We start from the raw sequence: 24,072 nt of genomic DNA, 5'->3' as shown, positions 1-24,072 counted from the left end.
TTGCTACACTTGAAACGCGACTCTCACGACATCGTTACATCTCACAGAAGAGCATTTTGTTTTGGTAGAATTATGGTATGTTTCTCATTTTGTCACTTTGCCCACAAATCTGCAGTCACCGTTGCCTACACTTCACGCCCTAGAAACATTTCGCAATTCCATTGAGAGCGCTGCATCTTTGCTTACATTAGGGATACCTTCACTGAGAGCCTGTTTCTGCATGCGCAAAACATCCCTTCCCTGAGTTTCCTTTTTTTTTAGGAACTACACTGCCTGTCAGTCATGGTAGCCACGTGTTTCAGAACGAGATCATCACCGCGGAGATCGTAAATCTCAGGCATGATTTCAATGCTAAGTGTTTGCGAATACAGCTCGACGTGGCATTCAGAAATGCCTATTGCTTTCGCATGGGAATGGCCGACAGACCAGCTTAGGACAACGGCGCCTCTGAGGAAACGATCAGGTACCCTTTTCGAGGCTGTGCCATTTACACTGTGCATGGATAGAAAATCGCTCTCGACCATGCTTGGCAACCTGTACGTCCGCCCTTTGACGGAGGTAATCAGGCTATGAAAGTTGCCCAGACGAAATTTAAAACTGAAGGTTTCAGACGCTTCTTCATAACATAAGGACTTATGGACTTTGCGACCTGCTTTGAAAATGTTTAGCTCGTCGCTTCGCCTTAGTGCGCGTACTTCTCCAAATATTCTTCTTCTCTTTTCTTCTATCACCTTTGGTAACCTTTAGCCTTTCCCGCAGCAGCTGCTACACAAACGTTATTTACTGTTGCTAACCTTCCTGCCTTTCCCTCTCCCTTTCCTCTTTCTATTTGCGAATGCCAGCCCAAGAGGCATAGTTAAATTGCCTGTTTCAAGATCGCGAGTCACGCGTGCCGTGATGGCTCAGTGCACAACTACGGGGTTGCACTGCTGAGTACGAGAATGCGTGTTCCACCCCAACGGCCACATACCGATGGGGCCACAATGCATAAATACTGTGCAGGCTAAAGAATTACAGACAGTCCAAATTACTTCGGAGCTTTAGCTCATTGTGGTGTTCCGCCAGGTCAAGCTCGACAATTTATTTTACTTTAAAATTGTGACTCATGCTGACCAAATACCGAATCATACGTACGACCATCGTCATGGCCTTTGATGACCGTCATACAAGGTATATGATCGTAATAATTGTGTATCATCACTGTCCCTTTATTGGAGACGTTATAAACGTTGTTATTTCATTGGGAGACCCCTACCCATTTGCAAAAAAGGAATCAGGGGCAGTGCACACCCTGTGCAAAAATTTACGGTATAACACAAATGTCTGGTGACGATAGCGATAGTATATGTGTCTTTGATAAATAACAGCATAAACGATAAATTTCACGCTTCATAAAACCGGCGCAACCTCTTACCATATAGTGCGTAAGAACGACTACCAACACGGGAAGACACGCTCTCGCCGTTTTCGACTGGCGATTCATACGCGTCTACGACTATGCCATGCACCTGGTAACACCCTTCCCAGATGCCGCGTATTTAGGTCCCACGTTTATGATTGTTTTACCATGTACGATATTTCTGTGGCTCCATATGCCACCGACAATTTCTACTAACTAATTATGTTGACTCTGTACCCTGCGCTCTGCACCCTGTAATATCTGATGCCCACACGGGAACGTATTAAGACATTATCTTTTTAACTTTCAATATTCACCCAATATTTACCCAATAAATTACCCAATTGCTTTCTGTCAAAAACAAATCTCTTCGAAGTTGATTCCGGTGTTTTCCAGCTAATAAGGAGTGAAACTGATAACAACACGATTGAGGCATAAGTAGCGCCATTTCCTTTTAGTGCGAAACATGGCATGTGAAACTGATTGCGAATAAGTGTAGATTCGAATTCCATGCACGTGCTCTGTACAACCACTCCACGTTAAACCAACTCAGTGTTGCTATACTGGAGTTCTTCCCAATAAAGGAGCGTCCCGACGTTGTCATCACAGGAAACCCTAAGCGGACCCCAATATTTATTGTATTACAAGCAACGCTGATTGCTTGCTGAGTTGTCCGAGCATAGCACTGTGATAAGTCCTCCCTGTCAGCATACTGCACTTTTAAACAAGCCTTATGTGTTTACACAGCTTGAATTCGCGGCGCCCATCAGGGATATTTTCTTCACCAGTTAAAAATGGTCACGAAAAAGTAGATACGATTGGATTTCTGCAACTATCAACGTTCGGTTAGCGTAACAGGTATGAAATCTAAATAGGCCTAAAAAATTTTAATGAGGCATAAATTATGCCTCATTAAATTAATATAGCTGAGGCATAAATTATGCTTCAGCTATACATGTTTCCCATATCTTCAATATACTTCGCGACAGCTGGCGGTTCATGTATCGGATGGTGAGTTATTCAGAGAAACAAAGCGGGCATTAACCATGTGTGGGCAAGGCCTCTACTGATTGATATTTGTTCTGCGCAGAAGCCATGATTAGAAAATACTTCCCTCTAATGTTGCCATTCTATGTTGTTTATTACTGCGATAGCAATTATATGGACCTTCAAGCCGCACTTCTGCCGTCACTGTTGTCGCCGCCATCATGTTCCGTGAAAGTCCGAGGGTGATAACATCGTCGCCACGCGCCGTAAGCTGTATTTGCGAGTAAAAGCTTGCGAGGGTGAGGCGACGATGGCGGCTCAAACTCGAGCGCATGGGAGTAAAGCGGGCAGGAAGCGCGTCGTTTTCCGTCGCGTGCAAGTCATCGGGGAGAGGGGAGGAATGGGGGGCGGGCGTTCTACTCCAGCGGCTGCGTATGGCCCGGCCGCGCGTGCCCTTTCTCGAAAGCGACTTGCGGTGGGGGACGAATCCGTCAGCGCTGTATTCGCCACTTCGTTCGCATTCAAGCGAGAGACAGCACGAAGGTCAATTCGCTCGCTGCTGCTGTCGCGCTTCCTCATTACAAGTTTTGATAGCGAGTTTGTGCGTTCATCGAGTGATAGTTGCCGATCTTTCCTTGTGCGCGCGTGACACCATGCTTGTTATTTTGTAATAAGCGAATGTTTCGTAGTTTATACGGCCGATAAATCTACTGTCTCAACTTAATATAGCTGTGTAGTAATAGCTGTGTAGTAATTCTGCGCATTTGGGACGAAACCGCGTTTTTTAAAATTTAGGTGTTTCTAAATGACGAGCCTAAAGAACTAGACTTAGTTTCAGTGTTTTGTTGTTGATTTTCTGGGGGATTTAAAACTGCAGACAGTTAACTAGATTTCTGTGATTGAGGATTCGCTTATTTGTTTGCCCTGGTGTTGTCTATAGAAACATTATTGGCTAGTTATGGCATTGCACTTTGTAATATTCTGCCTTGAGGATAAAAATACACTATGACACAAAGAAACATTGTGCGACTAGCAACAAACAAACAAAAATAGGCCGATGACACCTGACTCCATGCAGTGCAGGTTATTGTTGTGGATTACATCAATATTGACGACGTCATATGGCCGTCCGTTGAACTATGCGTCATGGTTTTCGTTTCCTTCCTGCATTGAAAGACAATGAAGGATGACTGACTCTTATTAAAGCACTGTGTTAGGATAATCGACGAAAATGCGCGCCAATTAATGTGGAGTCTATTTCTCATGATAGCTGACTTGTCATGCATAAGTATGATTTATGGGCTGTTTTCCTGCATTTATTGTCCTTTAGAAAACATCGTGCTGAAGAAAAGTGGTCGGCCATATTTAGCGCCATTTATTCGCACTATTTTAGCTCCACGCTGACACTGATTGGAATAAATGAACTATGGCATGAACTGGAGGTCAATTAGATGTCGGGATCTGTCAAAAGGGCGGAAGTACGATGTGGTAAATTTTTTTGTGCATTGCGACGTCAACGTTCTGTCTGCTCGGCAGAACGCTCGTAGACTGAGGTCAATTCGTTGAAGCTCACAGTGGTACACAAAGCAAAATTTCCTTTCCCACTGCTTCTTACGTGATTCTCGCAGCTGCTTACAAGATTAAGGCTGTCTACGGTACCTCTGTCGCATGCTCGCAAAGGCCGCCGTGACCAACAACTTTTTGCTAGCTTACTCACTCGAACTGTCTCCTCCAATTTCTCCCGAGCGCGCGCAAGCACGATAAAGAAAAAAAGCACAAAAGGATTCCATTATTGACCCGCATTTGGGAAATATAATAATCTAGGTTTTGATCACGGTGCAATAACACCAGAACAGTTTAAGTGTATACACTCACTGCTCGCAATTGTAAAGAAGAGAGCACGAAATAATGTTTGCAGCTGTGCCTTTGGTGGTTCCTTATGCTACAGCGCCCCGCTGGCTCCTGTTCGTCGTAGCAGCGAATCATGTACTGCAAGAGTGAATCAGCACACGTTTCTTTGGGGTTGGTCATTAGAGAGTTTTAGATAAGGGGACACAAACGGCTTGCGTACGCAAGGACTAGAGCCCACGCTACTGCGCATACGCAGACCTTTACGTCTGAGTCTACGCATGCGCAGTAGTGTGGTCCCTAGTTCTTGCGTACGCAAGCCACTTGCGTCCCCTAATCTAAAACTCTCTATTGTGATTTTGGAGCCTTACGCGCTGTGGCAGCTCAGTGGATATTGTGCATGCGCTGCTCGTTTCGACACCACGCGTTTGATCCCGAAAGCGGTGGCCGCATTTAGATGGGACAAAATGTGAAGAAGCTCGTGTATTTCCTTTTAATCATCATCATTATTATCATCATAATAATCATATTAGTCTGTCTGTGCACAATACAGGATTAAGGCACCTCCCAACGATCTCGATTACCCCTGTCTTGCGCCAGCTAATTTCATCACCTTATGCCGGCAAATCTAAATTCATTAGACCCCCTAATTATTTGCCTCCCTCAACTGCACTTCCCTTCCCCTGGCACCCATTCTTTAACTCTGATAGAAGACTAATCATTTTCCAATAGGAGCGGTTGTTGACATACCGTCGCCTACCACATGCGGGGTGCCGTCGCCAATGGGTGACCGAGTTGACTGAAGCGGGCGGCGGTTGCATAAAGCTGCACCAATGCAATGGCCAGTCCAGAAACGTCTCGGCTGGCGCGCAGACAGCCCTCACGCCGTTACGGTAATGTCGGTACAGGGGCTCGTTTTGTTGCTGCGGGAAGGTTGCGTGATGGGCGCTGCTCCGTCAAAGAATGGATCTGCTTTCTGGCAGGCAGGACGCATCATTTTCGATAAAATTATTTGCAGATTACATGTACACAAATATAGAGACGTAGCTTGCAATATTAGAAATTGCGTGTTTTTGTCTATTCATAGATGTAACATTCAAAACGAATGGAGGTCTGCGCATTTATTCAGAACTAGACACGGTTTCCATGGACCGTTTAACCGCTGAAAGTCGCCCCGTGTCGTTTTTGCGTGATGTTCAGCGCCGAGTTGAAAATATTGATCTTTTTTGAGGAATGAAAGCATGCTTTTCTCCATCATTGTGAGGCGCAATCTTTCCATCGCTAAATCTGAAGACACACTCCGGATGGCTGCGGGTCCCTTTAAAGCGTATATTGGAGCTGGTGCGGTGCCACTTCGTCAAGAGCACTCCGGCCATTCTCCACATTAACGCTAGGAGCCATGATATCAGATCCGTTTTCTAGTCACGAGAGGCTCACCTTAGAGAATCATTGCCTATAGGAGCCGCACTTTCTCCGCTGCAGATGGGAATCATGCCAACACTGAGCAGGAGTACTGCTCAGTACTGCAACCGAGCTACAAAACAGAGAATGCCGTCACATCAAGTTCAAAGGGCGCATATGTCGTTAATGGTGTCATAATGCTGCCAATCAGCGTTTCTAGTCTAGTTGTCGCGAAACACTTCCAAAGAGACATAGTCTACTACGTTGCATTTTCCTGGAAAAAATTTAGATGCGCTATATCAGAGACAGCTCCAGTGCGGTACGCGAAATTTCATGTGAAAGCTACAGACAGTGTAAGCTTGCGTACAGAAATGACGTTACCAAATACACAAGTTACATCTATTCACGTATTAGAAAGCTTGCATGCCTAACATACGGCCTAGCTAGTGGGGGTCTGACTGTCTAATTTTGCAACAGTGCTCGTTCGCTATTCGTATTGAGCCCATTTGTATTTCAGTGAGTGTTCGGGCACTAGGATTAAGAAATGACTCCCCTACTAGCGTTGCTCGAGATTGGCCTGTGGCGATCGAGCCGATCCCATTATTAAATTAATGGGCTTCGGCACTTGCCCCTGTACAAGGTGCTTCTGCGAACACTCAACATTTTTTGACGGCTGCCTGTAGGATAGCTCAATTCTAGTTTATGAACCCGTCTACTAGAAGTGGCGGACACTACCTGCATAAAAAATTGAAATGCAAAATCGACTAATTAACAAGAATTCACAAATTAACTTTTAGCTAGTTATCTTATGACCCATATTGCAATTTACAAATTCTAGCAGTGGACATCGCTAGGCGGATCCATTTGGAACGAATTCTCAGGACGACACCAGGGGTGCTATGCAGGATGAGCCGAGTTTGGCGAAACTCGGGATCTTCACGAGCTCTGGCGACACCCCAAGATGAAAGCTCGAATGGTACCGAGACACAGTTTATCTTTCGACAAGCCTCCAGTTTCATTGGTTTATCTAGATTCACTCTGGCTGGCTATCATTCCTTGGGCGTTGCCTTCTGGGCGGTCGACAAACTGGGGCTCACGTGATCATACCGTCGGTGCATGGTCGTGCCTTCTTTCACTTGTTTGTCGTTCCACCGAGTGCATTACATGCAGAAGCAAGTTGTAAAACAAATGCATTTAGTACAATATTATTAGTTACTTTAACGTGGTTTAGAAGCATTTTGAAGCTTACGAGATGTGCACTGAATGCGTCTTAGACTAATTTGTAATTTAGTACGCTTTGCATTATACCACGAGGGAGCGCTGTAGTGGCGTCATCACATCCATTCACCGGGCAAGCATGGCGGCTAAGCATCAGAGAAGCCCAGTGTAAACAAACCCGTACAACGAGCTTGCAGTGCGCGACGTAGTGATCAGGCTCGACGAAGGCCACTATTTCTTGGATAGTTTTGTTCCTCCGTGGGCAATCTTCCCGTGCACCCGGTAAGACTGCCAATAGCTTCGGCGATTTTACAGATCGCAACGCGCACCTACTGTTCACGGCGAAGTGCTGAAGAAACAACTTGTCCGGTGCTGCTTCTGCGAGTGCTCTGAGTTCCTCCACTCTGCGTGACTGCGAGCGTCACGAACATTACATAGTGTGGGCAAAAGGCAGACATCCTATATAGCTACGATGCGACAAGGAGGTGGTACCGACGATGGATCTCGCTACCAACACAGTGAAGGAGACATCGACAAACTGCAGATAAGTATATTTCTACTGTTTCATATTTAGCATAATAAGAGTGCACGGATTAAGTCACTTTCGTAGTAACGAACTGAATGCCCAGCAGTTTAAAGAAGGCAGTGAGAACGAATGAGTGTCCGTGCTTTTACGTGCAAGTGGGCCCGCGAAAATATGGAATAGATGAAGGTAACCTTCACTAACTTGGTGAGGCAACAGAAATTCATGAGTGACATTAAGCTAGCAAAATTTATGGAAGAGTATATTTATCCAAGTGAAATATCAATAGCAAGTACTGATATAAAGCAGGAAACTTATACAAAAATTTCATGGGTTGAACAGCACATGGAAGGCATTACCGAATCGTGATCGCCACGTTACCGATATCCTTGAAAAAAGTCTAGAATCATTGCATTCCACCGGTTATGCAATATGGGACATAAACCTGGAGGTTAACAAAGAAACTTGAGATGTCAAGTACTGTGTAGAAAGCGAAGTAACAAAAATTGTTGCAGATAGCATTAAGGCAGGAAGACAGTGGCGTAGTAAACCGTGGCAACTGATATGCTAGTTGAGATTAAAAAAGAAAGGAATCGGCAGGCAGGCCATGCACGTATTCGATCACTTGTTGCCAATTCATATCAGGTGATTACATAAGCATTACAGAATGAATGTCAAGGAGAGAGAACTACAGCCAAGGATGGTAGAAAATTGCGTAATGGGACAAGAATATGATGTTTGTAGGCATAGGATGCAATCAGCTCGTATAAGAGGGGATTGTAGGGTGAGGCATTTGTTTTGCAGCGAACAAAAATAGGTTTGTGGTGCTGACAGTAGAGACTCGTGAAGGTGCAGGGCCACCTCAGCTGCTGGCACACTAATCAACATAATTGGCTCTGAAAAAGAAAACCCCAGTTTTGAAAAATAAAGCAACGTTGTCCCAACGCATTGTTTTACTATGCATACTACACTAGAGGCTTCCACATTTAAGGGCACTTAGTACTAATAGTGCAACGAGCATTTTTCTTTGTAAATAATGGTTTGTACGTGGCTGATTCATTCCAATACACTTTTTGCAGCAAAACATTCTGCTGCTGGAGCCACTCAACCGCCTGGTGGCAGTAGGCGAGCGCCAGGCACGTGCTCTTGAGAGTGTGGCAAAGGACCAGAGGGCTGCTCCGCAACAGTAGTATCGGTGCCCTCACTGCTCTCCTGTCGAGCCCACAGAAGGCACCTTATAAAGGAGCTTTCAGTTTAATATTTTGTTTATTATTCAAGAACATGAATAAAATTATTGCAGTAAACATTGTGCTGTGCATATTAGGAGACTTGTAACATGCACTTGGTGTCCCTTCAAAATAGGCAAAAACGTAAGACAACCTGTGCCACTCATGGACCATTTAAATAAAAAATACACTAATGCAGCATACACGTCATCATGCTGTTTGTTCTTTCTATGTGCAAGAATACAGTGCGTGTTCATTAGCCACAAGATGAACGGTGTGTGTAATTCACAATGAAGAAAGGAAACAGCAGGAGCTTAATAATGCTATCACCTATGGACTGTGCATATGACTGCAACACTCCCCGATTCAAATGTGCCATTACATGCATGTCCGATACCGCATATTCTTTAACATTGTCCTATAATTGCATGTACCATATTTCACACGTCTTAAGCCCTTGCATAGCACACTTCTGATGTATCCATTTCATAGGCCAAATAATTGTACACTTTGTCCTTTTGTGTTGTATGAAAAGCAGCATCCTTTACAGTCGGATAAAACTTCAGAAGACAGGAGAGGCCCCACCCAGATGACCAAAGCGCAGCAGCCGATTGCCTACACGTCTAAAGAAATAGTCCCTCTCCAACGAGCAATATTAGTCTGTCTGGCGGCACGATATCAGTCTCGAGTGCGTGCCCATTGGTGCAGGCTTGTGTTCACCTGCCTTAAAGTGCAGATTCCGCAGCCTCCTAAAGTTGTATCCGACTATAGAAACACGTAATGCCTTACACCACTTGCACAGACTTCTGCAATTTGATAGCACACAATGATCAGGAGCAGAAATCTATAAAGGCATCCAAGCAAAGCTGGCTGGCCACACTTCCATTATGAGGGGCTGAAAAAGGTCTCGCCAAATATTCCCATGACGTCCTTGAAAAAGAGGTGGTGTTTGGCACTTCTTTATAATCAAAAACAGATTACACTGAATGTTGTGTAGCACGTCAAAACAAACTGAGCTTGGTTATTTGCACAGCATGTAATGGGAGGTTGCGCTTCACATAGGAAACAAACTGCTCTTCCCAGTACAATTTTGAGGCCGGTATGGCACCTATTATGGCACCGGTATGGCACCTATTATGTCAACAGTGTCTATATACAAATTACACTTTTCACAGGCCATTGATTTCACCATTACTTTTCTGTGATGGTTCTTTCAATCAGCGCTTGTATTACATGAGCAGGTGGATTTGAAAGCAAAGCTTTGTTTGCAAACCTTCCGACTTCCATAAGTGTGTGGCAAGGCACTGGCATGTTGTCGAATAGCTCACACTTCCTCGGTCCTGCACCAAAGAAGCCCAATGCTCTATTTTAAGTTGGATCGCACAACAATTCAACGGCACACAAAGAAGTGTAACACACACAGCAAAGCATTCTTCTGTGTGTATTTCTCTTTGTGTCCCGTCGAATTGTTGTGCAATTGAACTTCAAGCTTGTATACCAATACACCGTCTTCAACCGCACCAATGCTCTAGTTATTAGGCCACAATAGTGCACATCTTTGAAATTTCCGAACACAAATTAGTTCTCCGAAAAATCAGAAATGTTAAATTTTGCAGCACAGCTGTATGTATGAACGTGCCATATTCTTCACCACTAAACTCACAGGAATCAAAGAGGCAAGCATTAACCAGCCTTGCTGCTGCCGTTACCATTATCATCATGACACCAATGGAAAGACAGTGCCACGTTTCAGTAAAGGGAGTGCTGGAGGGAAAGGTGTGACAGCGAGGGCTTACAATAAAAATAACAGTTACGAGACGTGTTCAATGCCAATATATGCTGCATGTCGCTCAGCCTACTTTGGCAATGCGGCAAGTGTTTACTCGTTTGGGCATATCACGTTTTGTGTAATCATTGCTCTAAAGCTGCACAAATGGTCTATTTGCTCTGCAAGTTTTATTTTTATCATGGTAGGTTAAAGACCCACTTTTCATTGGCATCTGCACCACATTGCTCCCGATATGTAATAATGCCTTGGTGGTTCATGACATCTTCACGTACAGAGAGTTCTGCAGAGTATCGGATGTGCATTGTTCTAATGCTTAAGAATTAGAGCCCCATTATGAGACGAAAATATACAATTTATCCATCCAGAATAACGCCGCCCCCCACCCCCCCCCCCAAAAAAAAGAAGATGCACTGAACCTCTGGCACATGCATCGACAGTGAACAGAGCAAACAATCTGAAGTATTTTCTTCATGCAAGCCAACACACTAAGATTGTCAATGCATATTCATTTCGCCACGAATGCATAGGCACAACCGGCTTGGCGCAACATCCACATCTCGCGCTGCAACAAATTGTGCAATGCCTCGCTGTTTCATAGTGCGGCCGATAGATTACGCATGACCTAAATTCAGCATTGTGCATACTTAGTAACTTCACCAATGAAGAACCCCAAGTTCTTTATGAGATTAGAATTCATAGGTTACTTCACACAATTAGTGATATCCATTTATCTATTTATACTTAACCCCTTTCCCAAGAAAGTGAGCCATTTGGAAGGCACCCTGACAGATAAGTAGAACAATCGACAAAAAGTGATCAACCAGCGAAAAAGTCTGTTAATCACAGTAACGCTGACATTGAAGGCGCCTTAATTCCTACGTACGTTCCGTCGACACACCCGACTACGTTCGTAATGTTCCCACGAAGTGGGAAGCATTCTTTTATATATGCCCGCTCCGCCGCAGTATTCTGGAAAGCTAGCCACCGCTTACGCACTGCCGCATCGATAAGCGCGTCAGACACATCTCTGACACAGTTGCTAACAGTAGTTTGATGGCGCTCGATGTAACGCTCGGCGCCGACGCTTCCCTGAAAACTCCCAGTCCCATAGAAACGGAGGGCACAGATGACTTGCTCTACGACGGTGAGCGAATGAAGCCCGCCACGCAGTCTCCGCAGACGAGAGTCTTCGCCTAGCTCGTCACAAAGCCAGCACACTGATGTCTTCGACAGGCGAAAATGACGCTGAAACTCCCCGTCGGTCATGCAGGTGAACGGGTCCGGACGGTCATACTGACGCTTGCTGCCGCTGGATGCAATGAAACAGGCTGCTGCTGCCGCCGCCATGTTCCCGAGTTGAACTCGGAGGGGGTTTCGCGATGTACGAGTTTAGCACGAGTTCGCCTGTCAATCAAAACCAGAGGTCACGCCCCGCGCGAGGCATGTAACTATTGCGCGCGCACCCACTACAGTTGGGCCACGCCCAACTTATCTTCCGGCAACAGCGACGCGGTGTCGAGCTGAGAGGCATCAACAATCTTGACCGCCGACATAAAACACACAACGCACTGTCATCGGTGATGTACTGAGCACCACTATCAAAAACAAAGCGTTGACTGTCGCTGGCATCTTCTCGGGCTGAGATGGCCGCACAACACGGTTTCATTGCCTGCATTGCGGCGCGTAGCGCACAGTAAATAATTATCGGCACATCACTGTAGGTGCTTGCAAGGCGTCGAGGGGGACGACGATGCTGAGGAGTGCTTATTGCAGCAGTCGTTTCAGATGGCTGCTCTGTCATCGGTGATGAAACGGAGCCACAACGTCGTAAACACGATCAGAGTCCGAGAATCGCTCGCTCTTCTAGGCCCAGTGCAATGGCATTTCTTCATCACAAGCACTACGCACTCAACAGTTCCAACACCTCTCTCCGTTCGAAATCTGATTTCATAACTGCACACAAGAGCCCTCACCTGCCAAAATGCGAGTGCTGCGGTGTCGTTACGATATCCATCTGCGATCGCTGCTGGCTCCAGCAGAGGTAATCCGCAAGCACCTCCGACTGCACAACACACTCATATACTGCGTACATGCGCTCAGAGGCGCCTTCACTGGGCAAGCGATGACAAGCGATGAATTCTGTCGCTGGGGAAGCACGCACGTTTCGCAATGTATCGCAGAGGCTTCGCGCACAAAGATAAACTGGTACATTTTCACTGAACTGCGTCACTACGCACTCTAAAATAACATACCGCCATTTTACAGCGACAGCTGTTGTATCGTTTTAAGTCGGTAAAGCGGGGGCCTTAATAGCCTAGTGAAGCGCCTGCGATGAACAGCCGTACCACGGCGCTGCGTTTCTATTCCCCTAATAGAGAAAGAGTGGCCATGACCCTCCATGGATCATGACCGACTTTATTGAGAATAGCACTGCAGCGCCCCTAGGCGACTTATCACCGTATGAACGCCCTCGTGCGTGCGACCCGCTTCAATGTACCGCTTCTAAGCTTTCGCCTCCCTGTCGCCACTCACGGCAAGAAGTGCAAAATTTAATAATTTGCTCGATCTCCGTTTGTCATCACAAATTTCTAGCATTGAAAACGAAAAACAGATACCTAAAGAAATAAAAATGTGCGTTGTTTTATTTGTCGTATTTTAACGTATTCGTTTGAGTGAAAGTGTAGGTGCAAGAATGCGCCGCATGTACCCCGTTCGCATTCGATGGAGGATAGATAGATAGCGCCCGAAAGATGAGGCACGCCCTTGACGTGCCCGGGAAAGGCGTGGCAAACGGCTCACGGCAAGTGTGCTGACAGACAGCGGGGCAGTCACGGTATCGCTAAGTTGCGATAATCCGTTGATAACAATACGCGGCGCTGGCGCGTTTCGTTGTGCAGCCTTCTGCGCTTGAAACGTGGAAGCAGCGTGCCGCGCAGGGTGCGCTCATGTTGTCATACGCGATTTTTTGTCTACATATTTTTTTGCCTGCACCTTCGGCCCGTTCCGCGCTATCTCCGTTCACTGACTGCCGTCGAGCAAACTCGGGCAAAACTCGGGTGAACGAGAAACTCGGCGCATCCTGCATAGCACCCCAGTTCTGAAATATAAATTCCCGAACTTTGCGGAGAAATGCATTGGCGTTCCAGTTACTTGTGTGCTTCGGTGAATAAAACGATATTTTGGTAACAAATTAACTGGAACGCCAATGCATTTCTCCGCAAAGTTCGGGAATTTATATCTTGAAACTGGTTGAATGTTGAAAATTCGTTCCAAGTGAATCGCCCTTGGAATATGTAAATTGCAATATGGGCCATATTGTAATTACTTAAAACTTAACTACAGAATTTTCATAAGAATAAGAATAAAGAATTTCAATAATAAATAATAATAATTTTAAGAACTTCCTCAAGTGGCTCGCGTAAGCAGCGAAGTGAACGAGGTTACAGTGCTGGCGCTTGCGTCACGCAATCGGGTACCTGTGGCGCGCGCAATGCTATCGGTGATATTTTTGCCGCTCCTACGCAAGTACGTTAGTGGGGCTGAGTTACTTCCGTTTCACGAGATAGTGATAACGTGGCCTAGAGCTTGCGCTCATCACCACTGGTCGGTCCCGTATGCTGTCTGAATGTAGAAAACAAATGCGTTGGCGCAAACTTACGTCGAGTGATTGCGTCTCTCGGAGACACGCATCCGCGTCAATAAAAGAGGCGATGCTTTATAGGCAGAAGAAGACGGAAACAAGAAGCGTTTTCGACTGAATGATAATACGCCTTGCCCTAATTGTTTTTATTTTTACTATAGGACATCAACCACCGCAACCACAACAGCAGTGAAAGGCCTCCTGGTCTGGCATTGGAAGTGCAATGGTTTTGCTGGGAAAAAGGCTGTACTTCAGCAACACTTAGAACAAGTATCAAGAAAGCCAGATATTATCATGTTGCAAGAGACCCTCATTGAGGAAATAAAGCTCTCAGGTTACCGGTCCCACGCCAGCCCACCAAGCTTCCGGACCGCGGCCGGCAGTAACGGCAGGGGAGTTTGCACCTTGGTGAGAAAAGGCATCACGTACGTCGATCATGAGTTATTGAGCAAAAGCCCAATCGAGCACACCATGGTAGAGGTGGTTACCGGGAAAAAGCAGAAGGAAAGCACTTTTCTGGTAAACGTGTACAGTAGCCCATCACACGGAAAGCAGAAATTCAAAGCACTGTTACGCAAAGCGTGCAACGTCGCGGGGCCCGACAACAGGCTGGTAATCTGCGGGGACTTCAACGGGCCGAATCAAGCCTGGGGTTACCCCAAAACATTGGCAAAGGGCAGGGACCTAATGCAAGATGCTACCGACTTGGGACTAAATCTAATTACCGACCCAGCATACCCTACAAGAATCGGCAACTCGATCACCCGAGACACAACGCCCGATCTCACTTTCGTCAGGGGTGATGGCGGTGGTATGGCGGACTTCGAATGGCGCAACACGGGCCACGAATCGGGAAGTGACCATTACATTGTGGAGGTCGCTGTCCCGCTCGGTGGTATCGACGAAGTTGGCAGAAGCCTTCGGAAACATAGATTTACTGACTGGGACGCGTTTCGAGGATTGTTACCCGAGGAGCAAACCGAAATTACGGACATTGAGAAGTGGTCCACCGAGATTGTAAACAAGGTTGTAAACAAGGTTGTAAACAAAACAGGGCGGTTCGATTCGTTCTTGGTAATTACGACAAAGACTTCAGTATTACCGAAGGCAAGCGCAGACTTAATTGGCAAGATCTAAAGGATAGAAGAAAGTGCCTCAGACTCAAATTTTTTCACAGTATTTACTATTCTAAAATAGGCATCGACAGGAACAAATATATTAAATTACCATCGTACATTTCCCGTAGAAGAGACCATGCCTTGAAACTCCATGAATTTCCTTTTAAGGGTGACACCTTGCGTTATGAATTTTTTTACAGGGCCACGAGGGAGTGGAATGCTCTCCCGTCAAATATTGTTGGTATACAATGTAATGAAACGTTTTACCGCGCTTTGTGTGTTGAAATGAGTGTCAACTGATGTAGATATGTATATACCCCCCTGCTGTAATGCCTTCTAAGGCGATGCAGGTACTAAATAAATAAATAAATAAATAAATAAATAAATAAATAAAAGGCCACCAAGGAAGTCGAGACGGACGAGCGTGTCCACAGCGTCGACAGCCACCTCGCCCTCCTCATCGCAGCCAAGCAGTCCATCCTGTCAAGGTGGAAGACGCAGAGGACAAACAGAAAGCTACGCAAGAAGGTCGCCGAACTCAACCGCGAGATCGAGTCCCACAGCCGAGAGCTATGCACACAGCAATGGAATGAGGTTTGTAACGCAGCGGACGGCCAGATGCACTGCGCCAAGACGTGGAGTATGCTGAGGCATCTTTTGGATGCGACCACTACCAAGTCTCACCAGCACCACAACTTGGCCAAGATCATCCACAGGGCGCTGACCGAGCCCGGGGAAGATGAAGTGAAAAAACGCCTCGACGACAAGTACCTCCCGGTCACTACCACAGAGACGCACCCGGACTTCCTAGGCGAAGCAAACGAGTGGCTAGATCGAGACATTGAAGTATGGGAAGTAAGGGTTGCGCTGTACGATCTCAACAGCAACTCCGCCGCTGGTCCCGACCGCGTTACGAACAGAGCGCTGAAAAATCTTAACGAAGCGGCGATCGAGAACCTCACGGCATACTTCAACGCTTGCTGGCAAGCCGGATCATTACCTCGGCAGTGGAAAGCAGCCAAGACCATCTCAATTCCCAAGCCGGACAAGCCACCCAACATTGAGAACATCCGGCCGATCTCGCTTACGTCCTGTGTGGGCAAAGCGTTGGAGCATGTACTCATGAACAGGTGGCAGAGGTACCTGGGAGATTCGGGGCTCTACCCAAACACCGTCATCGGGTTCCGAAACAAGCTCGGAACTCAGGACGCCATGATACAACTGAAAACTGAAATCCTCGATGACACTACCAACACGAAAGACAAGCGAGCCATCTTGGGTTTGGACCTGCAGAGCGCTTTTGACAAAGTGAGACACTCTGCGATTCTGGCCCAGGTGTCACGGCTAAACATGGGCAAGAGAACTTATGCGTACATCAAGGATTTTTTGACGGAGCGGACTACTGAAATCATCGCCGGTGACCTGCGGCTCTAAAACAAGAAGCTCGGCAGTGTCGGGACCCCCAAGGGCTCAGTCATCTCGCCATTGCTTTTCAACCTTGTAATGATAGGGGTGGCCGAGCGCCTCTCACGAGTCGCGCGGGTCCGACACACCATCTATGCCGACGACATAATGCTCTGGGTCCCAGGAGGAAGTGACGGACACATCGAGAATACATTGCAAGAGGCGGTTGACGCTATCGAGGAGCAGCTGGACGGGTCTGGGCTCGTCTGCTCCCCAAGCAAATCTGAGCTGTTGGTGATTCCTCCGAAAAGGACAGCTAGGAAGACGAAAGGCAACGAACCTGCGAGAGAGCAAGACAAAATAAAGATCAAGACGAGCGGTGGTCACATGATCCCGGCTGTCGAGAAGATCCGAGTGCTGGGGATGCTGATTGAGCGCAATCGAGTCAACGGCGAGACGGTCAACCGTCTGGCTGCCAAAGTCACCACGGCCATCCACCTCATTAAGAGGGTGTCGCACAGAACAGCAGGCATGAAGGAAGAAAGCCTCACCCGGCTAGTGGAATCCTTCGCTATAAGCCACATTACATACGTTGCTGCTTTCCACAACTGGAGGCAGTGCGAACGCAATAAGATCAATGCGCTCATACGCAAAGCGTACAAGGCTGCACTCGGACTTCTCGACTGCACCAGCACCGACAAGTTCCTGGCCTTGGGAGTGTATAACACCCTGGAGGAAATCGCCGAGGCGCAGAGGACCGCTCAGCTCGCGCGTCTATCAGAAACAAGAACGGGCAGACAAGTGCTGCGTGACCTAGGCCTGGAACCAAAGGAAATGGGACCCGAAAATACAGAGGTGCCTGTACCGGACGCAATTAGTTGACGGCTACGGGTATGTCCGGTGCCAAGAAATATGAACCCTGAGTTCCACAAAGAGCGGTGGGCGGCGACGGCCAAGGCACTCATCGATCTCCATGCCAAAGACAGGGGTGCCGTGTTTGTGGACGCGGCAGAGTATCCACATGACAGAAAGGCATTCGCCGCTGCAGTCGTCGGGGCATCGACCGGTGCAACGAGAACAGCGGCGAGTGTGCTGACTGGAGGGGCGCATCAAGCCGAGGAGGTGGCCATTGCTTTGGCCATCGCTGACCCCGAGTGCACGACTGTGCTCTGTGATTCTAGGACGGCAGTGAAAAATTACGCCAGAGCAAGGGTGTGTGGTGAAGCCGCGCGTGTGTAGCGTGTGGCCGATCTCGCGAGTGAAAGTCGGTGTGTGGTGATAAAGTGGTTTCCGGCCCACATGGGCAGTGATGTGTCGGATCGCGGCAACGCTAACCACAACGAGACGGCGAACGCGGCGGCGCGAGGACTAACCAACCGTACCGCTGCTACTACAGCCGACCCGTCGTGGTGGTGGGAAACCAAGGACAAAATGACCTCCTACAATGAAATTGTGAAATGGTACCGACTAGAGCGAAGGACTATGCCGCCACCTCATCCGGGCTTGACCCGTAAGGAGGCGGTTTTATACCGACAACTTCGAACGGGGTCGTTATTCACCCCGGTGCTGATGAGGCACATGGGTCCAAGTGTTTATGAAAGTGATCTGTGTTGTGTGTGCCGAAATGAAAGAGCCACTGCAGCTCACATCCTTTGGGACTGTGCTAAGAATCCGCATGAAGCTGCAGCAATAACAACGATCCCGCCGCGGCTCGAGGCCGTAACGAGATGCTATGACCAAGATGTCCAAACCCAGGCCGTCGAGCAGATCTCGGCGGCCCTCGAAAGGCAACGACCGAGCGAAACCGGAGGGAGGCTGCCACCCCAAAAGAGGGGCAGGCGTGGTCGACCAAAGGGAATAGTGCGGCCGCGGCCGAAGTAGAGGCGCCACACGCCGCGAAGACGTCATGGCCGCGTCACGGTAACGCCTCCCTAACAGGGGAAGGCTAACCGTTCTGCAGGCGTTGACAACAAAGTTTCGTCACTCACTCACTCTCTCACTAAGGAGAGAAACTGATTTGCTTTATCGAGAACGTTCGGTTCAGTTCCTCCAGTTCAGTTTCTTAGGCAAAACGTCAAATTTGTAATATGCTACGAAAGTGAAACGGGGCCATCAGCGCCATTTTGTAAGCGTGGCGCCCACATCATGCCTCGAAGAAAATTACGGAATGACGAGAATAGAGCCCCTGGTCAAGCACAGGGATTCGAACAAATTGATGCCAACTTCGATGAAGCTGTCGCAGAAAGATATCGTATCCGAAAGAAAAAACTACCGGTAGCCATACATGTAAAGTTATGGGCTATATCCACAGCTTTGGACTGCAAGAATTTGAATACGTGACATAGCTGGGCGCTTTGAGTCAGTGCAGATGGCGGACCAGGCGCGGACGACAGCAATTAGTGACTAGCTGTCACGGAATAGGCTATGCCACGCGATGACTGCAGCTTTCTTCCATTGACGTCGATGCACTAAAAGTAGCATTTGTGCCTTCTATGTAATATCCATAGCCTTGACAAAGTGCTATGTTTATTTTTTCGGCGATTCGTGAGCAAGCTTCTACGCGTGGATTTGCGTGGTAATGCAGATAAACTAGATGGATCAGTACTATAGACTTTTATTTCGTACCCACATTCTTTTTCTGATATTTTTCGCACGATGTCGTTTACTTCAGTTAAAATTCACCCCAACAGTTCCATACTCACATTTGTTTAAAAAAGCTGAATAACTTCATCGCAGCAACGTCCAATAATTGTGACATTCTTTGCCTTCTAAAATCAGTGTCGACAAATCGATTTAGCTGACAACCATTACTAACTAAAGCATAGGTGTAGCTGTGTGGGAACGTACCGTACTACGTCAACGCCAAATTACCACGGGTGGAGAATGGCAAAATTCGTGACTGTTTTTTACCACCCATTGACGTCACTGCATGACTTACGAGAAATGTTTAGCTTGAATTATTGAACTACGCTGACACATTTCACGAGGCACTTGTGATGTCAGTACATATGAACTGTGACTTTATACCACCAACTTTGATAAAGCGAATTAGGTTTTTCTGCGGACTGAAAAAAACTTCACTGAGAAAAGCACCTGCGAGGTTACCAGCCCGGGCTCAGCCCCCCCCCCCAGCATTATGTGCGGTGAGGCATAGCATTTCTACCGCTGCCCGGGCCCGCTGGATTGAGCATAGTTGGTCATGTAGCTCCGAGCTATTCAGAGGGTTTTGCCATTGCTCCACGAGAAGGTCTGGTTCAATGTTGACTTGTACATATATTATATTGCTCTGATCTCTGTGCATTTCCATGGGATGTGTGCCATGTCTGTGTGTTCGTGCTTGCAGAGCTTGCAGCTCGCGTCTATGATACCACAAATTAGTAACAATTTGTGCGGCGATCTATGGTCATCAGGTTCTGTCGTCAAGTGGGGAAAGCCTACTAATGAGCTTTTGTAACACACTAAGAGGACTTGAGGAAAACATAAAGTTTCTTTGGAGTTCTTTATTTTGAACACAAGGGAAGATCCTATACCGTGGTATGGGGCTCAACTTTTATGAACTAAATTAAAAGGTCAATCGATATTTATATAGTGTCGCCTTGTAAGCGTACTGGCGGGTGGACATTGACAGCACCAGAAATTAATGGTAAAGCCCAGCTCACATGTTTTGCAATATACAGCACAATACATATGTGGTACCTAATTAGGACCGACGCTTCGTATGTCAGCGTGCTTGAAGGCACGCATGATGGACCCTAGATCCCGCTTCTCGACATGGCGCGCATTTAACAAAACAAATAAAGAAAGCTGACAAATCGTATCCTCCGGAAAGAGGTCGCTCAAATTATCGCCTGCACGTGTAGTGGTTTGCTGAAGTATAAAATGCGAGTGCGATGAACGACACACTGCTCATTTCTGAGTAGAGGATCCACTGCGAAAAACTGAGGGTCTGCTATTCCGAAAGTGAGACCTGCATCATTTCTCAGAATAATTGTAAATAACAATGTATTATTAGACTCTTTTGTTGTCAAGACGTAATATGTAAAACAACACAATCGCGGGTATAATGCTAAAGGCTTGTGCCATCAACTTCTACAGTTTCAGTCACCATTGTCGAGCTGTTTGCCGTATTTTAGCTATCAAACTTAATTGCTAAAGTAATTTTACAAGTGGAGAAATTGTCTGGATGGGGTATTTTATTTGAACTTTCTTTCTAGCGTGAAATATAATGAGGAAATAACGAAATTATTATTGCGGACGTTGGTTCTGCTTTCTTATTTCGCCCGTAATCTACCACACCGGGAACCCAATTTGCCACCTGAGAAAATGCTTCTTAAAACGAAACTGCTTCACTAAACTAATTGAGTAAACAGTGGTGTTCTTGTGGCAATAGGTAAAGAATGCTTTTGAGTGGGCAGACATAATACCCATATCCTAAGAATAATAAATTAAGCGCATCAAAATGAAATATTTATGGAGGAAAAATTTTATACTAACTCGTCAACACATCCTTGCGGGTTGATATTATTTCGCTGTGAGTCCTGCTTTATTTGTTGTCGCTGCTTGGCGAGGCCAAAAACCACAATAGGGTTTAATTAACAGAAGTACATGCATTGAATGCTGACGAAAAGTATTCTATAAAATAAACCAAGCTCTTTAATATCGATGCTTACATGATTCATGCGTCTTGAACATCAGGTCTAAAAAAGAAATACATGTAAAGCGTCGATTGCAGTTTCCTCGAAATCCTACAAGTAGGTTTTTCCAAGTTGTTAGGTTGCTTTGCACAAGATGGCCAACCTCGCGCTCACTGCACAATTGAGCCAAGGTAAAAATTTGCAAACAGCGGGGATATCATATTGAAGACATTCTGTCAAGGGTTGCGGCGCCACACCATGCTTCCGCTTGATTTTACAATTCTAGGACGGCACTCGCCAGTTTTCATCGGTAAAGAAAGCGGTAGCGGAAGCGTCCTTACACATTCTTGTATATCACTTACTGCAAGTGCGGTTTTGTCAGCTCATCGACATTTGGCATCTTAGAGCGTTGAGGGCAGTGATCCATGAAATGATAATACTTAGCTTACTCTGTGGGAAAATATTAGTTTAACTTGTTCACCGCAGTTTCTTTGGCATTTTTATTTGGCAGAAAAGTTGACGCGTGGTCGATAGGGCATGGACAAAACGACCTTGGTGCTTATTTGGGAATGGCAAGCGGGAACGACTCGTTAGGAGGTGTGCGTTTAGTGTCAGCGGAAGTTTTCGATTCGTCAGGAGCATCGGCTTACAAGGTAATTGAAAAAGACCAATACTACAGCGAAGGCAAAAAATGAACAACGGTGAAGAAGTGAGACATCATGACGAACTAGGGTAAAAAGCAGGCTTTACAGGTTGAAAGTTACCGCTTGATAGAGCACATCAAGCACAACATACACTGCAACGATGTTTCAGCATTTTTGTAAAATAGCACAACTCATTTTTTTTTTTGCAGTCAATATTGCAGATTTTTCTTTCACTGGAAATTTGGCGTTAAATGAAAGTCCCCGTTAAAGACTCCTTAATTATTGCTACGGCGAGAACAAGAAATGCTAGCCAAATGGTAGCAGTGCAAAATCGTGATTTTCGAGCTTAAGCAGCCGCGAGAAATTGAGTTTTGCTTTCATTTCCCATTATCAGAATTGACGAAAGGAACAACATGCATCTGAAAGTGTTCCTCGTGGGCCTGGCCATCTTTGGTTTTATTGTGGCAGGTGAGTCGCCTTAATTTTAATATTGAACAATCTTTGTATCCGGCACCACACTGTCATTTTGAGTTGCCCAGCGACTTGTGGTACTTGTGCTGCTGATAATGTGCTACTTGACAGATCCTTGAGAGCTCGAATAAATCCCTAAAATTATTTTTGTTGCTCTCGACGGGTTTTCTCCCTTCTTAAATGTTATGATTTCTCGATTGCTGCTAATATTGACGAGGTAACATTTCCCGTGGAGCACATCCTCATCATAGCCATTATCACCAGCTTATTTCCTTTCCAGTACTTAATAGGGACCTTTCCCGGAAAAGTCCCTTTACTCACGCCCTTCTGCGACTAAACGAAGTTGAGATGGTGCCATCTGCTATGTTATACTGCGTTCTATACTGTGCTCGCTCTCCTTTCATGGTCATATTTTTAATGTGAAGTTTACCCTTTGTACGCACGCCAAATTTCCGGTACCTGTAAACGCATTACACTGCGATCGTCTTTCATGGTGACATACTTGTTATCGGCATTGAAGCACAGATATTCTTCCTTTAACTGTCCTCTCTGTTAACATTCCCCATGATTTCGCAACTGTGCCTTTTCCACAAACTCTGCTACAATTTACCTCATTTGTATAAAACTGCTCTTCCTCCTCACGGCATTAACCACCAACCGCTTAACTGTTTAACAGCTTTTATGTATCCCGACTAAACGGTGCTGCCATGGCTTTTATTAGATCACTTTTGCCCTTTAACATAGAGAAGTGGAATGAGATGAAAAATCAATAGTTACTTAGGGCAATCCCCCAAAATTTAAGCAGTTACTGGGAGCCCATCTTGAGAAGTAACGTCTTCACTCACGCATTGGTCACGTCTTCCGTTCGCAATGAATCGTATGCCCAGACTTTTTACCGTTTGTGGCCTCTGACAAAGTTATAGGTTTGATCTTTTTTCTTTTTATTCGTAATGAGAAGTGTGCGTACTTATGCTCATGTGTCCTCCTTGCGCTACAAAGGGTGCTTAAGGGAGGATAAATATTGGTGATGGTGATAATGAAAATATTCCGCATCAACAGGTTTATTCTTTTTTTTCCAAACTATTTGTAATGTGCCGCACGAGCTTCTCGCCCCATCCTTGATCTGCCTTCTTTTTCCAGAGAGCGGTGCCATGCGGACCAACGTAGCCACTGTGCCCGAGGCCCGGTCTGATACGGACACTGCTGAGCGGGCCGAGCAGAGCAACAGCGCCGAGGAGGCACGCATCAGCGACGCGTGCCTGAAGTCATTGTGCGGATAGTTATCCGGTGGAAGAAGGTGGCGCGTTTGAGGGAGCATGTTTTCCAATAAAAGCAGGAACACCCCGAAAGAAGTTGACATATGGTCCAGCGTGCAATTTCAGATCGCAGTGGCGATTACTGCGGCGTTGCGGTTGTTTGTTGAATGCGCTCACGCAATAAATAATGTTACCTTCTAACAATAAAAATTAGCTGGAGCTTCGACATTTATTTATTGTTAGTGTGCAAAGCGCCTTAGTACACCTTCCAAAGTCTTACGTGCGGATAAAGAAGCGCCTCTTACATTACCTATGCAACTTTTGAGTCACTGATGTAAGACCGGTGAAGCTGCCAGACTTTCGCGCTGAAGATATAAAAACAACAGAGGAGCCGCATGAATTAGGAACATAATTGATTAAAAAATATTACCTCGCCATCGCTGCCCTGCGAAAGTGGATGTCCAGCGAACCTGTGGAAAAAACATCCACAACTGCTGAGAGGGGTTTTCTTTAT

The 24,072-nt window shown here is 46.3% G+C and overlaps 1 protein-coding gene and 1 pseudogene across 1 annotated transcript in view; both read left to right on the top strand.

The window, feature by feature from the left end:
- LOC139052764 (nose resistant to fluoxetine protein 6-like) overlaps positions 1 to 23,644 on the top strand; it is a 77,484-nt gene extending 53,840 nt beyond the window's left edge. Inside the window, exons 11-12 of the mRNA XM_070529844.1 lie at positions 22,226 to 22,299; positions 23,443 to 23,644. Of these exons, the coding sequence (XP_070385945.1) occupies positions 22,226 to 22,254 (29 nt within the window). The 3' untranslated portion in view covers positions 22,255 to 22,299; positions 23,443 to 23,644. The remainder of the gene's footprint in view (positions 1 to 22,225; positions 22,300 to 23,442) is intronic.
- LOC139052777 (uncharacterized) lies at positions 14,326 to 18,344 on the top strand (annotated as a pseudogene).
- Positions 23,645 to 24,072: the final 428 nt, after the last annotated feature.

This window comes from Dermacentor albipictus, unplaced genomic scaffold (genome assembly GCF_038994185.2).
Source record: "Dermacentor albipictus isolate Rhodes 1998 colony unplaced genomic scaffold, USDA_Dalb.pri_finalv2 scaffold_33, whole genome shotgun sequence".
Taxonomy (NCBI): Eukaryota; Metazoa; Arthropoda; class Arachnida; order Ixodida; family Ixodidae; genus Dermacentor; species Dermacentor albipictus.
The sequence above is the reverse complement of the archived record's forward strand: the minus strand, read 5'-3'. Positions and strand labels throughout refer to the sequence as shown.